The sequence below is a fragment of the Netta rufina genome (genome assembly GCF_964035555.1).
Source record: "Netta rufina genome assembly, chromosome: 3".
In the NCBI taxonomy this organism is placed as follows: Eukaryota; Metazoa; Chordata; class Aves; order Anseriformes; family Anatidae; genus Netta; species Netta rufina.
The window spans coordinates 110,911,987-110,927,757 of record NC_140125.1 but is presented as its reverse complement, the minus strand read 5'-3'; the positions used below and the strand labels follow the sequence as shown (position 1 = coordinate 110,927,757).

The 15,771-nt window shown below is 46.6% G+C and overlaps 1 protein-coding gene across 1 annotated transcript; it reads left to right on the top strand.

The window, feature by feature from the left end:
* Positions 1 to 13,716: 13,716 nt before the first annotated feature.
* OSR1 (odd-skipped related transcription factor 1) lies at positions 13,717 to 15,049 on the top strand (the record flags this gene model as incomplete). Its single annotated transcript, XM_084284144.1, has 2 exons — positions 13,717 to 14,363; positions 14,914 to 15,049. 2 exons carry the CDS (start codon positions 13,717 to 13,719, stop codon positions 15,047 to 15,049), a joined length of 783 nt encoding a protein of 260 aa, XP_084140270.1.
* Between the last annotated feature and the right edge of the window lie 722 nt (positions 15,050 to 15,771).

The window sequence follows — 15,771 nt, the reverse complement described above, 5'->3', positions numbered from 1 at the left end:
TGTGGTTTAAAGGACTAGGGACAGATTCTTCTGGATTAACAAGGTCCTCGTCATGAGTGGTTGGCCGTTGCCTCTGCCAGGTTAGCTTCAGAGCTGCAACTATTGAATGGAAAGCAGTGATAAGGTCTGGAGCTGATCACCAGCCATTGACTACATATTTTTGCATAGCAGGTGAGATGGCCCCAGACCATGGATCTTTTAATCCTGCAAGGGATTCCTCTTTTACTATACAGAAAGTGAAATTGTGGTGGTCCCAAATATTCACTGAGGTAGTCAATGTCCCACACTTGTTTTTAAAGTTTTAAATTTGAATCCCACAGATGACTAAGTTCTGGCCTCCCATGAAGAATTTTCAAGGTGTGGGCACAGGCTATTTAAAATGTCACCCACTTTCTGAGCAGTGGCCTGTGGGTTAACAGATCTGAGCCACTGGAGCTTCCCCAAGAGCCAGACCAAGGCTGCAGAACAGATTTGCACAAAATCTTCATAGTCTTCAGCACTACACATTTATTCACTGAACTGAACAGGCATGGTAACTGGTGCATCAAAGACATGGAACTAAAATGCTCACAGCACTGTGGATGGGGTCGGAGTTCTGTGGTATAAAAATTGGTGTAATCTCCCCTCCTTCTACTGCATGTGCACTGAATGTGCTATTGTCTTTGGGCTCTGACACCCAGACTGTGCAGGTGAGAAGATATAAGTACTGACAGCTGACCGAAAATAGAGCTCTGATTCACAGCTTATCCCAGGATCTATGCAGTGAGCAAAGCCAGAATGAGATCCCAAATGATTAGGTTATAAAACTTGGAGTCCTGTTTGTATTGCTGTCTCCAGTCCTGTTAAGCCCAAAGGAGATGCACAGATGCTGAGCTGCTGCCATTAAAAGTGTTGCTGTGGTAAGTTCTAGGAAAAGTTCTCCAAATGTTTCTTGCACATAAAACGTTTCATTTTTTACTGGTAACAAGATTCTTGGCACGTTGTTGTATCATCTATCAACTACCACAGGTATGTATTTTATTAACTACTGAAGACAAAGCCTGATGAGAACAGTAATAGAGAAAAAGAAAAAAAAAAAAAAAATATATATATATATATATATATGCCCCATTTACCTTCAGGTAATGAGCCGAGATGCCTAAAACTGGTATCATTCTCTCTGGTATATGCCTGTGTATGGTCAATCTTAAATAAATAAATAAATAAATAAATAAATAAATAAATAAATAAATAAATAAATAATGTCTTTGCAGAGTGGCAATCATTTCAGACCTCAAGGTAAGCTGGAATTAGTAATTACTTCCACCCTGAAGACTCTGGGAGCTCATACTGCTAAAATAGGAGCATCATTATTGGAAAAGCAGCACATTTAGACTAATATACAGGTATCAGAGAGGTCACAGAATGAGTTTCTTTTACCTTCAGGAAGTGTTGGATCTGCTGTAGGTTGCTAGCCCAATGACACTCTGATGAAATCTCTAAAGGAAAGAATAAGTTTGTGGAATCCTGATTTCAGTCATGGGATTAGCAGACCACGGAAAGCAAATGTTGCCTTTCTTCCCCCCATATTATGGAGTCTTCCTTTAATTGTTAAATATAGTGAATATGAGTCTTATCATATCACATGATATTAAGAAAATAATAAATCACAAGGTAAAAGTGGCTGACATTCCCTGAATCAATATACATGTACCCCTAATTCTATCAGGTATACTATAAAGCTGTCTGTCTTTATCTCTGTCTCTGTTTGCATACAAAGTCATTTTCCTTTTCTACATGTGTATTTGTGTTTGTAACTATGTATGCAATTCCTTGCATTCCATTATTTTACCACCTAGAAAAAATTCTTTCACGTCTGTGAGTTATAATTCTTTTTGATCCTTTTCCATAGACCAGCCTGGAGTTGATGAGTGGGAGGATACCCCTACCAAGTTTCCAGGCTAGCAGAAATGTATATATCACAGCAGTAGAGAGAGGGCTTTTCTGTAAAACATGTGGCATAGGCATAATCCACAGCAAAATGATGTGATGTCCAGGCTTTGCTGGCATTCCAGTTGAGTGTCCCAATTCACACTGGTCTTTTTCTCATAGGCCCAATCTTAGCTCATGTCACCAAAACCTTTGGTTCCTGTGAGGTCATTAAATCCTTACTCATTTTCCAGCAGATATGGGAATTGCATGCAAGCAAATGCAACGTACACAAATCATTCCAGCCACCCTTGCATTAAATGAACTTTTTTAAGAAGCTGGTTTTGACCTGATAGAATATAATGGTTTCAAGGGAACCATATAGCCATTACAATCCATCATATAAATGAATACTTAGGGACACCTAAATCCAAAGATTATTTGACTGTTATATATATACTTGCACTGAGGGGGCTGGAGGATAGACCCCTAAAATCGGCAGTGAAAACATCTGTACCTTTAGGAAATTCTTCTTAAATATGAGCATGTACATAAACTTTATCAGTTTTCCAAAAAAGAGAAGTTCATTTTAAATCAAAGTGACCCCCAGCATCAAGTTACATTTTGGATATATTGCTAGCAAATTATCAGTTTAGAAAAGCAAAGGATTTTAGAAAGATAAAGGTATTTTATGACCAGTACTGATTGTGGACTCAGGTTCCTCTATAACCTGATGCTTTTTCACGTGTTATTGATTATTGTGTACTGTACTCCTTTAACATCTATGGCAGATACTGTAAAGCTAAGCAAAAGCAAGCAATATATAAAAAAAAAAAAAAAAAAAAAAAACTCTGCTTTTGCTTCCTTTTGTTGCTCTCTTGTAATGTAAAAACAGATAAATGGTTTCCTCTTTCAAATACAACAAAAAGAAATGACTCCTGGGAGGAGCCCTAGGATGCCAAGTTTTAGCCTGGATTGAATTTTTATGACCACTGTAAAAACTCCTGAAAATAGGAAATTATAATGGAAATGCTGACTCTCACTGCAGCAGTGTGAGCAGAACCACCACGGCATTATTAGTGATCTAAAGGGGCTGGAAGTTAAAGTGGAATCATTTACACAACCACCTCACACCACTTTGCAAACAAGGGGTGGTGGGGGGGGAGATTTTGCACTTAATTAGTTGCTTGTGAAGTCCATTGTGATTCTTAAAGAGGATAAATCCCCTGTCGCTCCATTCCGTGCTCTGGCTTTTCTTTCCCAGTCTGCAAAAGCTGCTGGCAGAGAGTTCTGCCCTTGCTGGGTGACCAGCCCCCGATGTGTAAGGGGGCACGGGGCCATGCCATGCCGTAACTCCTTGCACAGACTCCACTTTAGACTTTTACAGGGCGGCTGCTTAAGCGCCTGCGGATCGCTCCCCGTCTGCAGTAGCTCGCTAGCGAAGGGCAGCAATATATTAATGCGCTGGGTCACATCTCAGCACCGCACTAAAAATCAAGCGAACAATTCCCCCTCGCTAACAAAATGGAGATGCTCCAAAGTTTGCCTTTGATTTTCACTGAGCCCTAGAAGTAGAAGTTTAAAAAAAAAAAATGGTAAAAGTTGGCAGAAGAACGCTTTATCCTCATCTGTGCCGATTTGGGTTCGGGAGGGCGGGGGTTGCTATCACAACGGTATGTACTCTGCACTGCGGGAGCAGCTTCCACCCGCGTTGTTTGCTGCTATTCCTCCGTGTCTTGTCATTAGCAGTTATAAAATAAGGCTTCGTGGGACCTGAGCGGCCAACCAGGGGTCGAAGAGAGGGGGGGGTCATTTTCGGTAGGGGGGTACCGGAGCCCCCTGGCTCCGCCGCCCCCTCGCTCCGGCGCTGCGGGCTCAGCCCCGACGGGCTCTTTTCCCTTCCTGGCCCTTTCTGCCTCTCTCTTCTCCGACGGAAAATTGGAGCCCGGTTTCTCCGGGGGGGCGGTCAGAGCCCGCACTCTTAATCTTTCACCGCGGTCAACAGCAAAAACGCAGGAAGGGGGGAAAAAATCCGGCAAGACAAAGCAGATCAGAAATATGTGTATATATATGCCCCAGGTGGCACTGAGAAAAAGAGGTCCTGTCTCTTGAGGCGCTTGCCCGGAGAGGCATGAGGACAAGGGGGGGGGACGCTGCGGTGCACTTGTGCCTTCTCTTTGCCTCCGGGGCTGGCTCCATCCCTCTCCGGGCAGCTCCGGGAGCGAGGAGGTTTTGGAGCCTCCGCTGAGCCCAGGCGGCTGCTCCCCGCTCCCTTCCCCCGGGAGGTTTGGGAACTGCAGGGCTGCCGACCGGAGGCAGCTTTGACCGGCCATCCCCCACCCACCCCCGCGTTGCGGGGGGCGAGATGTTTGCTGGGCTCGGGGAGGCGAAGCAACCCTTGAAACCCTCCGAGCTACCAAAATGTCCCCACCCTGCCCCGCCGGACCCGCTCCTCCTTGCGAGCTTAGCGAGGCGCCTGCGGCTGATGCTTCGCAAGTGGCATGGTGGTTTCTGCTCGATAAAAGCTTTTCCGAGGGGCAAGCGCCGTTCCCTGGTGGGGAGAAAATCCCAGAGAAGCAAAAGGGAGTTTTATCCCGCACATGGCTACGGGATGGGGCCGGGAATCGTTATTTTTCCAAAGGTCAAGCGGGTCCCGAAGGTGAAGACTGGTGCCCCGGCTGAGGGAGGGAAGAGGAGCATCAGTGGGGCTGCTCAGCCCCCTCGCAGCACGCGTGTAGGCGAATCCGGGGGTGCCCGGCATTCGCGCGAGCTAAACCCAGAGGAGGAGCGACCCCCGGTACCTGCGCTGCGCAGGATTAGCCCTCGGACCCCAAACTCGTTGAAGACGAGGTGACGAGCGCAGCCGGCTTCGGGCGGGAGGGAAGGAGAAATGCCCTCGGATGCGCTCCCCGTGCCTCACGTCTGCTCCGCAGGTGGGGCTCGAAGCCGCACCCCCGGTACCGGCCCCGGCCCCGGCTCCGCGCTGGCCCCGGCGCTGCGGGAGCGGAGCGGGGAGGGAGCCCCGGCACCGTCCGGGACGGTGCTCCCCGCAAAAACGGGGAGCAGCCCCCAATGGGGGGGGGGGGGTTCACCTGGAAGACAAAGTGGGGCAGGATGGGGAAGGAAGCGGGGATGGGTTTGGGCAGGGGATGGAGGTGGAAAAAGGGATGGGGGCTGCGGTCTCCCCAGTCACCTCGCAGATCTCTCTTGAAACGAATTGGATTTCTCTGTCACGTCTAAATCCTACAAACGTGGCTGGATTTGGGAGCAGATGCCTTCACTTTTTACGAGTCTCTTGAAGTTGTAACATTCCTAATCGACAGCAGATCTTCGCTGTGGAAAAGCGCAACGTATTCCCTGCGTGTCAGTGCTAATAGTGGTTTTGTATCCCGTTCCCGGTATTAGGTTCCCCACCGTTACAAGTTGACATAATGCAAATTAGCAAGGGACATCATAAAAATCCATCCGAGAATAAAGGTTTTGGAACAGCATATCCTTCATAACTTAAACACCAGATATTTAAACCAAATGCACTTAACAAGACAGTTAACCTGAAACTTCAGTTCAATCGCCAGTGGGTTGACAAGTCCAAATATTTTTATTTTTTAACAAATACCTATATATCAGGCTATACGTTATCCAGGCAGCCTTCAGCTACAGCTTCCAGTTATACTCTGGGGCGGAATAATATCCTAACGATCCGCTTTGATTTTAAAATATTTTCGCGTGGGAATAATTTTCTGCGTCTCCCTCCCCCCCCCATACGCCGAGATCTTTTACTGCCCTTTATTTCTATGTTTAAGTATTTTTTCGGGAGTGATGGTTTCTGTAACTGGAAGTGCATTTTTTTGGTTCCTTTGCAGGCAGCACGTGCAGGTATCATTGCTGTTGTTGAGTTTATCATCTCAACTCGTCTGCTACTTTTATAAAGAGAATTGCATGGGTTTTTTTTTTCTAGTTAATACAAGCGCCCACCCCCAGCTATACAAAGAGAGAGAGTCTTCCTCCGGGAAAACAGAAATGTCCAGTTAGAAGGGTGTATCTCCTGTCTTACTCCTGGCTTAGGGACACTTGGGGATCTTACAGTCGTGTTCTGACAACAGGACTTGAAAACTGTTTTTGAAAAGGCAAACTTATTCGAAGGCATCGGCTTACAGCTTCGGCCACAGGATGACACTTTCGGCAGTTCGATCCCCAGAATAGAAATAAAAGTGCTAGCTTTGGGGAGGGGTGTAGGTGGGAGGACAAGAAACATTAAAGGAAATTAGGAAAAAAAAAATAAATAAAAATAAGAAGAAAGAAAGGAAAGAAGAGCACGGAATGAGAAAGAACTGAAGAAGCTGAGATGGGGGAACGTCTTTGCTTTGCCTCTGCCTCATAAAAATGCCACTCGTTTACAAAAGAAGGGAACGAAAATCTCGCCTGCCCAGAGCAGTGAGCGGTGTTAGACCCCAGACTCTTCCCTGAAACTGGGATGTTTTGGAGATGAAATTGCAATGCTAGGGCTTATTTCTCCACTCTGCCGTCGTGTTTATGAACACTTATTCTCCAGGATGACAACGCGATGGACAGTTGCTTTCTTGTTGCCGCTTTTTATTTTTTTTTTTAATTTATTTGTTTGTTTGCTTTTCCTTCTCAGATGGGCAAAAATCAGTGTAACAACAGCAGTGACATGAACAATAAAAAAACACGCGCGTGTCCCTGAGCACGGTACCATGTTATCCTGACGGATCTGTCTTCGCTAACGTACTATATTACCCTAGTTCCTCGGGACAATGTAATACACCCAAGCAATTTTTCCCCCTTCACGGGTCTAGAGGAGTGTGAATGGATGGATGAATAGTAAAACAAATAAGCAAGGAGATTATGGCCTCAGGATTAATTATAAAGCACGTTTAACCCTTTTTTCTTTCGAGGGCTGTTTTGCTTTGCCTGCTTCTCCCGGGAAGTAAGATCCCCGCGGACTTATCAGGGCTCTGAAGCGAGGGCTCCGCGGGACTCCGCGCACCGCGGATCCGCGCCTGGGTGCGGGGTGAGACGGTCCCGGGCCGCGGGAGGAGGGACGGGAGGAAAGCACCAAGGTCAGGGGTGCCGGGGGGAAAACGGGGACCGGGAAGGAGGCTGGGGCGGGGGTAAGCGCTTCCAACCCGGGGGTGGACTCCTCACAGGTAAGTGCCTCCGGGAATCATCCTGCGGACGGCTCCAAAGGGGGACAACAACTTGCGACCCCCTGAATCCTCACAGAGGGAGCAGATCCCTCCCTCCTTCTACCCCACTTCCTCCCCCCACCCCCCCCCCTTTTATTAAATTATTTTTTCCTTTTTTTTTTTTTTTTTTTTCTTTCCCCTCTCTGCGCAGATCCCGGCCGGTTGTGTCCCGCCGGGCGGCGGGGAGGGGGCGCAGCGAGCCGGGTGCGGAGAGGTGCGGAGAGGCGCGCAGCCCGGGCGCAAGCAGCGCGACCGCGCAGCGCCTCCGGGGAGCGAGAGCATCCCAGAGCCTCCGCGGTGCTACGCGGAGCCGCCCCGGGGTTCTCGGGTTTCTCCGCTCCGCAGAGGGGTCCCGAGAGTAGCGGACCGCGGGGAGATGCCCCTGGGGGGGGTGCTGCGGGAGCGGAGCCGGGGCGGGGAGGAAGAGATCACACGTTTGCGGGCTGCGAGCCCCGGGCTGCTACGCCTGCAGGAGAAGCGGGGTTGAAAAGTTGGTTCTTCCCAGCCAGAAACTTTCTCCCTGCGTGCGCATGCCCGGAGTCTGGTGGGAGGTTGAGGGGGGAGCTGGGAGGGGGGGGTTGAAATAAGGAGGAGGCTGGAGGGAAGGGATCGGTTCAGTCTGAGCTCGGCTACTCCCGGGCGCGTTTGCACTCCGGCACACGCTCACGGCGCCGGGAGCGGGAGGAGGGATAGCACCTCCGTTTCCATCAGCCAGAGCACCTGGACACCTGGCCCCGCTGCTCGCTCGGATCTGCCTGTACCCGCTGGAGGAGCAGTGGGGTGGGGTGGGGAGAAAGCTGTGCCCCCCAGGGCCAGCAGAGACACTGACCTAGCCAAACTTTTTTTTTTTTTTTAATTTTTTTTTTTACTTTTTTTTTTTTTATTATTATTATTATCTTTTTATTTTACCAGCTCCAATTTAGCCCAGGATCTTTTAACTGCTGCCAGCGGTGGAGCACAGATCGGGATTAGGTAAATAAAAAGAACAACTCGTTTTGTTTGGTTTTTGTTTTGCCAAGCCTCGGGGGTTGGGGATATCAATCCAAACACCTTTTCTCTCCCTCCTTTCTTTCTTTCCCCCCATCCTCTCTCATCATCCTCTGGATGGTGCAGAAGTGGGGAGATTCTGGTTCACGTGAGGAGAACTGTTCTCCTTGGGGCGGGCGAAGGGCTGGGGGAAGCCTTCACATGGGGCTCGGATATTTTGATGCTATTTAAAGGTTTGTCTTTCCCTCTCAAAGTTGTTTATCCCCCCTTGCGGAGGAGCTGTGTTTTTAACCCGAGCTAAAAATGACACATACTAGCTGCAAACCAGAAGTCTGAAACCAGAAGTCTGAAAGTCTGAATGTCCTTTATGGACTTGATCATTCAGCTTCTTCCTGGATTTCTTTCTTTCTTTCTTTCTTTCTTTCTTTCTTTCTTTCTTCTTTCTTTCTTTCTTTCTCTCTTTCTCTCTTTCTCTCTTTCTCTCTTTCTCCTCTTTCTCTCTTTCTCTCTTTCTCTCTTTCTCTCTTTCTCTCTTTCTCTCTTTCTCTCTTTCTCTCTTTCTTTCTTTCTTCTCAATTTTTAGTATTTTAGGGTCTGAGAAGCCTTCCCTGTTTCTTCCCAAGGCCATAACAAAAATGGATCTATTGTTTATATTTGTCTGAATGGATCAAAACAAGTTCTATGTTCTTCTCTCGGGAGAAGCCCAGAAACTGGGCTTCTCCCGAGGCCGAGCCTATAAACTGTCAGTGCAAAGCCGAGGATTAGGGTACAGTTGTTATTCCTGGCTTTTGGGAGGGAAACTATAAAAAATCGAGCGTAATACCGTCAAGCTGCGGAAATTGTCCGATAAAACGCAAGCAGGGCGGGAGGCTGAGAGCCGTCTCCCGGACAGGTGCACAATGGGTCCAGTTCAGCACGACCCAAGTCAGTGGAGGAGAAGGGCCATCCCTTAAACCAGCGGTGGGCTCGGGACCCGAAAGCGGTAGGACGGCGCCGTGCAGCTCCTCTCCCGGAGCCCGGCCGCCGGGTGGCCCGGGACGGCTCCGCCTCGGTCTGCAGGGCCTAGAGATGCGCCTCGGTGCCCCGCCGAGGTGTCACCGCTAAGGGTTTTGTCCACCACCCGTGGCAGAGTGTGCTGTGGCCGTGGGGAGGCAGAGGGAAGGAATCAAGTTTGCTGCTGGGAGAGAGGAGGGACGTAGGGGAGGCACCGGGCGTCTCTGGGGAGAAATCGAGAATGAATCCCGGGTGTGCGTGGGGGTGGGTGAACAGAATACACACAAAAAAACTCCCAACCCTATTAAAAATACTTCTGCAGAGAGCGGGCTGCGGAGCCTGGCCGCTGCGGCCACCCCGCCGGCACCCACCCAGCTGCGCTCCCGCCCGTGGCCCTCGCAGCCAACGGCCCGCGAGGATGGGGACCCTGTTTGATTTTATTATTATTATTATTATTATTATTAATATTTGGTTTGGTTTTGGATGAAGGCTGCCCCGGCCAGTGTGGTGATTGCTGGTGCAGTCGGACCCTGGTTATTATTGTTATTATTATTACTGCGAGGCTAAGATCCACCGCATTCATCAGCATTCGCAATGGTGGTCTGGGGAAACTTGTCAACACTGATTTCGTGATAAAATGTGAATGATGATTTTATAAGGATTGAAGGGAGATATCCAAGGCACATGCTGACTGAGTCCTTCCAGTCCTCATTAATGTTAGCAATTAACTCTTTCACGCTCAATTAGCCCCGAATAAACCCGCTTTAATAGATTCTGCACACTTCATTAATACTTTGAATAAAACTGTGCTGAACAATGCACTGTATTCCTCAAGAACACCACATTCGAACAATGCGGAGCGAAAGGGCAATTTCATTCCCTTTCTAGCTACTTTCCCAAACACAGATAAATTGTAAGCTCTATTTCCTCGCTTAAACTGATAGGAAGGGAAAATCTGTTCCCCCAGAGGGGACAAAATGAGTGGCCGACCTGGTGGCAAAATGCTGCACAGCGATGCGATACAGCCGAAGGGACAGGGCTACCAGACTTTAAAGGAATCTGGCAAAACAGGAGGACTCTTCCTGACAGATGAACCTGATTGCTCTAGTTTGAGGCTATCCCAGGAATGCAGCATTTTATGCCCGCTACTTTATCATGTTTGTAAAAATAAGCAACGTTCTCAGGGTAATTTACCTCCTCCATTCTCCCATGTGGAACTAATTAGCAAACCTCATTATTTATGAGTCAGGTATTTAATGTAACAAATATCCCTTTCAAAGGACACATCGGAAATTGATAATTCAAGGTAGAAAGGAAAAATACTGGCTAGCACAGTTACCTAAAAATCCATTTAATTTCACTTCTTGCTATGTTACCAACTAAAGACGGCTGATTTATTTATTTATTTATTTATTTATTTATTTATTTATTTATTTTGTATATAGCGGTGGTAAAATGTAGTCTGGAAGGTTAAGATTATAATGGTCTTAAAACAATGGCAACTGGACAATAGCATTACCGTATCTTCAGACAGGACAAAGGGTAAGAAAACTGGAGACAGATGCAGTCTTTCAAGTTTATGATCCTATTTTTGCAGCATAAATTTATCTTGGCATGAGTGGATTTTGTTTCAGTCAGAACACAAGTGGTTTGTTCTTAATTACTCACCGAGCAAGTTTGTGTTAAAATATAAAACCTCGCACAGTTTTATTGTGATAGGGGAACTGAAGCAGAGAACTCGTGGGGTCTTCTTTTAAAAAATAAAAATAAATAAATAAATAGAAAGAAACCCCGATAACGATCTGTTTACATGAAACTGAATTAAAGGTGGAGGTGACACCGAAATCAAAGAAACATTGATCTCTCTGCGGGAAAGCGGAGAATTACTGTGCTGTGAAACACTCTCGCTTTGATGTCCCGAAGAGAGGGGACTTCTTTATGAAATACTATGAAATACTCTGGTTCTATATTTTTTGACTATCCCGGTCGCACAGAGCAAAAGTGTAGCTTACATTTCTGGAAGAGTGCCAAGAAACTTGTAGTAACGTGAACATTCTACTCTCACCTTCTATTTCTCCCCTCTTTCACCCCCCCCCCTTTTTTCCCCTATGTTCTTTATTTTTTTATTATTTTATTTTTATTTTTATTTTTTTTTAATAGAACTGTTTTAGCAAAGGAAAGGAAAAAAAAAAAAAAAAGCGAGGGCACTGGATGCTATGTGATTCTATTACCAATCAACCGTATTTGCTTTTGATTTCTACCCCCTTCTTCATTTGGAAAATCGAAACTGATTTTTATTTTTATTTTTATTTTATTTTTAATTTTATCGGGCAAGAATTAATACAAATTCGCATAATAGATTTTTGCTTGTACGTTCCAAATCAAATGTTTTCTGTGGATCCAAAGAAAGACAGGAATAAGTCCAGAAACTAACTCAGTTTGCAATAGCATCTTTCATGCTTGAGAGATCTAGGAGTCCCTGGCCAGGAAAACAGGCACAGAGCCGTTGTGACATACAGAAACAGACATTTCAGGTACCCAGACAAGAGTGTTTTCCATGTACTTTGCTCTTGGGGTCATCGATCGAGGCACTTGTGCTGCGAAGTGGACACTCCTAATGTAAGGACAGCACTAACAAAATAAAAAGCATTTCCCCAACTGAAGAACAAAACTGGTTGGTTCACCAGCCCTAAACAGTTAAAAATACATATATATAAATAAAGAAAAGAGGGAGGAGAATATAATATGTTAGGTTTTTGATCAGCTACTATCTAAATTGTATCCAATTAAAGAAAGCAAAATGTCACACTCTCTTATTCTGGGTCATTGCGATGGAATTCCACTAAGGTTTGAGTCTCTCTTCCTGCTGCTGATTTATGTAAAGCGGTGTGAAAGGTGGACATGGTGTACAGGGCCGCTCAGAGTAAGTTTCTTGCTCTCACACCCTCCCAGTCACAGCTCCTCAGTCCAGGCTCCAGCCCAAATATAAATCAGATTTGTTTCCCTGGTCATTAGAACTCTTCTGTCACCAGTGCTTCTCTGTCCTGTTCCTCCTATCTCCCCAGCCTGGGGAGACAACCTTTGCTCTGCAGCACTTTGCTGCCTCCTTTTCTCCAAAGGGGCTTCACTCTTCATGTGGGAATGCACCTCCTCAGGCTGAGTGTCCCGGGGATCCTACAGGGACCCTGTGGGAATCTTGCAGGGATCCTAAAGAGACTCAGCAGGAGCCCTGGAGGGGATTTTACGGGACCCTGTGTGGATCCTGCAGCGATCCTATGAAGAATCATATAGGCACACTTGTGGGCACTCTATATGGATCCCATAGGAAAGGAGCCCCACTGAGGGCAAATCCCGGAAATCACTGGGGGAAAGGAGCATAAGCTCTGGGATGTGGAATAAGGAGGCTCCCAGGGGTGTAGGGATGCAGTGCTTCTAAAACCCATGGGTGCTCTCTCACACCACAAAAAGGGTAGGCTCTGTCCCCTCTGCCAGCCCTAAGGAGGCATCTCCTGCCAAATGGTTGACAGCAGCCAGGGCTGTGCTGAGGGCTCAGTTTGCAGGCAGGGCCAGATGCGCCTCGATGCTGCTGTCTGGTAGCATTTTCTCCTCCGCCTTGTGGGGTGGAATCTGTAGGGATCTGGCCCAGAGTAGAGGCTGGGGGCTTGGCAGGACCCCCGAAACATAGAGCAAAGTGGTGGTACCCAGTCAAGAGAAAGGCTGTGGCCCTGCAGCTGGTGGGCTGGGTATTCCTGCGGGTAGGGTCCCTCCAGCCGTTGTCTTTTTCCCTTGTGAAGGGCTTTAATTAAGCAACTGCCTAGACTAGGACATGGGCTTAAAGCCAGGCACTTCCCCTTGGGGAGAGCAAATGGCACTTCAGATTTGTCACCCAGAAACAGCATTTTCCCATTTCTTTTTGCACTATATAGAGGGAGAGCTGTTGTTTGTTTTTTTTTTTTTTTTTTTTCTTTTTTTTTCCCCCCCCCAAGATATTTTAGTGTATTTTCTCTGTTTGAATGAGGGAGGATGTTTAGTTCTGAGCACCCTACCACCTCCACCACCCCAGAGGCAGAGGCCTGGCTGAGGGAAGACCACGGAGAGATGAGCAAACAAGAACTAAGCACCCGCTCTCTACATAAACTCAACAGTCAGGGATAAAGACAATTTTGGGAGACAGACTGAGTGGGCAAAATCCTACCATTTTAGAAAGTAGGCGTCCCTCAGCCTAAGGGATTTTTAGTTTTGCTGGAGAACATCTACCTATATGGTCCAAAATATTATCTCTTGCTGTCTAAGTGCAGATGTTCATCAGGGGCATACCTGGTACACAAGTGCTATTGAGGGAGTGAATGACTGTAGATGGGGCATACCCTCTGTGTGTGATGGATGGGGAGAAGGAGACTCTGGAGACCTGTGGGGATACACTCACAGTCAAGAACTGGTTGGGCCTCTCCAAGTCCAAAGCAACTTCTTCCTGTGGCTTTGGAGAGGGGAATTAATAAAGGATGAGGTGAGAAATACCCATTTCTTTGTATAAATCTACCTCTTCCTCTTCTCTTCCCTGTCTTTATTTTCCAGATCTTTTCCTCCCCTGTTCCCAAGATCCTCGTCCCAAGCAGCCACCATGGGAAGTAAGACTCTGCCGGCCCCAGTGCCTATCCATCCTTCCCTCCAGCTCACCAACTACTCCTTCTTGCAAGCATTCAATGGGCTGCCTGCTGTGCCCTCTGATCACCTCTCCAACCTCTATGGCTTCAGCGCCCTTCACGCCGTACACCTGCACCAGTGGACTTTGGGGTACCCAGCCATGCATCTGCCTCGTTCCTCTTTCTCCAAGGTGCCCAGCGTGTCGAGCCTAGTGGATGCACGTTTCCAGCTGCCCACCTTCCCACTCTTTCCACACGTCATCCAGCCCAAGCAAGAGACTACTAATGTGACCCTCAAAGCCAAACCTCGCTTTGATTTTGCCAATTTAGCAGTGGCTGCCACGCAAGAGGACCACTCTAAACTGGGACAGGCAGACAGCCAGGGCTCCCCCCCAGGGCTGGGGTCTTTACTTGAGGTGACTAAACTCTCTCCAGAGAAGAAACCCACACGGGGAAGGTTACCTTCCAAAACCAAGAAGGAGTTTGTGTGTAAATTCTGTGGCAGGCACTTCACCAAGTCCTACAACCTTTTGATCCATGAAAGAACCCACACTGATGAACGACCCTACACATGTGACATATGCCACAAGGCCTTCAGAAGACAGGATCACCTGAGGGATCACAGGTAACTATTCTCCTTGCTGTTTTTCCCTTTGTATCTGTGCTTTCCCAGTTACCCACCTACAGTTGTAAAAGTGCTTGTTAGAAAGGTCACATCCCCAGTCCCATGGCGGTGTTCCTTCCATGTTTTTCTCTGTTCAGTACTGGTAGAGAAACCCAGACAAGTCACTTTGTAAGACAAGCTTGTTGTACTCACCCACCCTGCAGAGATGACTTGCACAGTCTCCTTAGCTTCCACAGATATTTTCACCCTCATTTTGCACCGTCTTGTACCCTCTACATTTTGATCATTTAGAAGTGTCATGAAGACACTAAGCCTGGTGACCCTAAAATTAGAGGGAAGCTCCTTGTCCCTAAAAAGGGCACCCCTGTGCACCTCTGACATCGCCCTCTCTTCTTGCACTCACAAACAGTTGATTACCCTAGGGTTGCACTCTGGTGCTCTAAGTCTCAGTGGTAGGTGTAAAAATCTCCAGTGTGTTTTCCATCAAGTAAGATCACTGCTGAGTTCAGGCCAGTTGTTTCTGACATCTTGATTGTTTTTCTCTTCCTAGATATATCCATTCTAAAGAAAAGCCTTTTAAGTGTCAAGAATGTGGGAAAGGATTTTGCCAGTCCAGAACGCTAGCTGTCCACAAGACACTGCACACGCAAGTAAAGGAACTGAAACCTGCCAAACTTAAGTGCTGAATTTCCAGCTTCCATGAACTTTTCCTCCCCTTCAGACTTTACACCAAAACCAGAAAAAAAAAAAAAAGAAAAAAGAAAAATGAAAAAAAAAGACAAACTAAACAAACCCTGTCAGGATGGGAGCACAGAACTTTGTGTTTGTTTTTGTTTGTAGTTTAAAAAGAGCAAAATCCCCCCTGGCAACCCACTTCTTCAGCCATGGGTTAAAATTATATTTGGCATTTAAAATATACATGAATGATGCAGAAAGTGCTATGTGATTTGTGTGGTTTTGATAAACTTTATGCCAAAAGGTGGTGCTCACGTGTTGGACAGGAATCTGTTTAAAAACAAACAAAAACCCACCAAAAAAACCCCACAAACAAACAAATCCACAAAAATACTCCCACAGAAAATCCTAACAACCCTCCACCCCACCTGAAGTCGTAGATTCCAAAAGTATTACTTAAAAAGAAAAAGGAAAAAAAAAAAACTCTTATTTTATACTTTTTTTTTTTTTTTTTTTGACTGTATAAAGCTTCTTATTTTTACACTTCAGGAAATACAGAGAATTCCGGAAGATGATTAAGAACTGAAACTGTGGTTTCTCATCACAGCACCATTAGAACAAGAAGGGCGACTTGCTATTTTGTTTTCTTAAAAGGAGAAGAAAATTAATGTTTGGAAATGACCTAAAACTCTCAAGTGAAGAGTCCTATAAAGTGATGGAAAATGAATCCAGA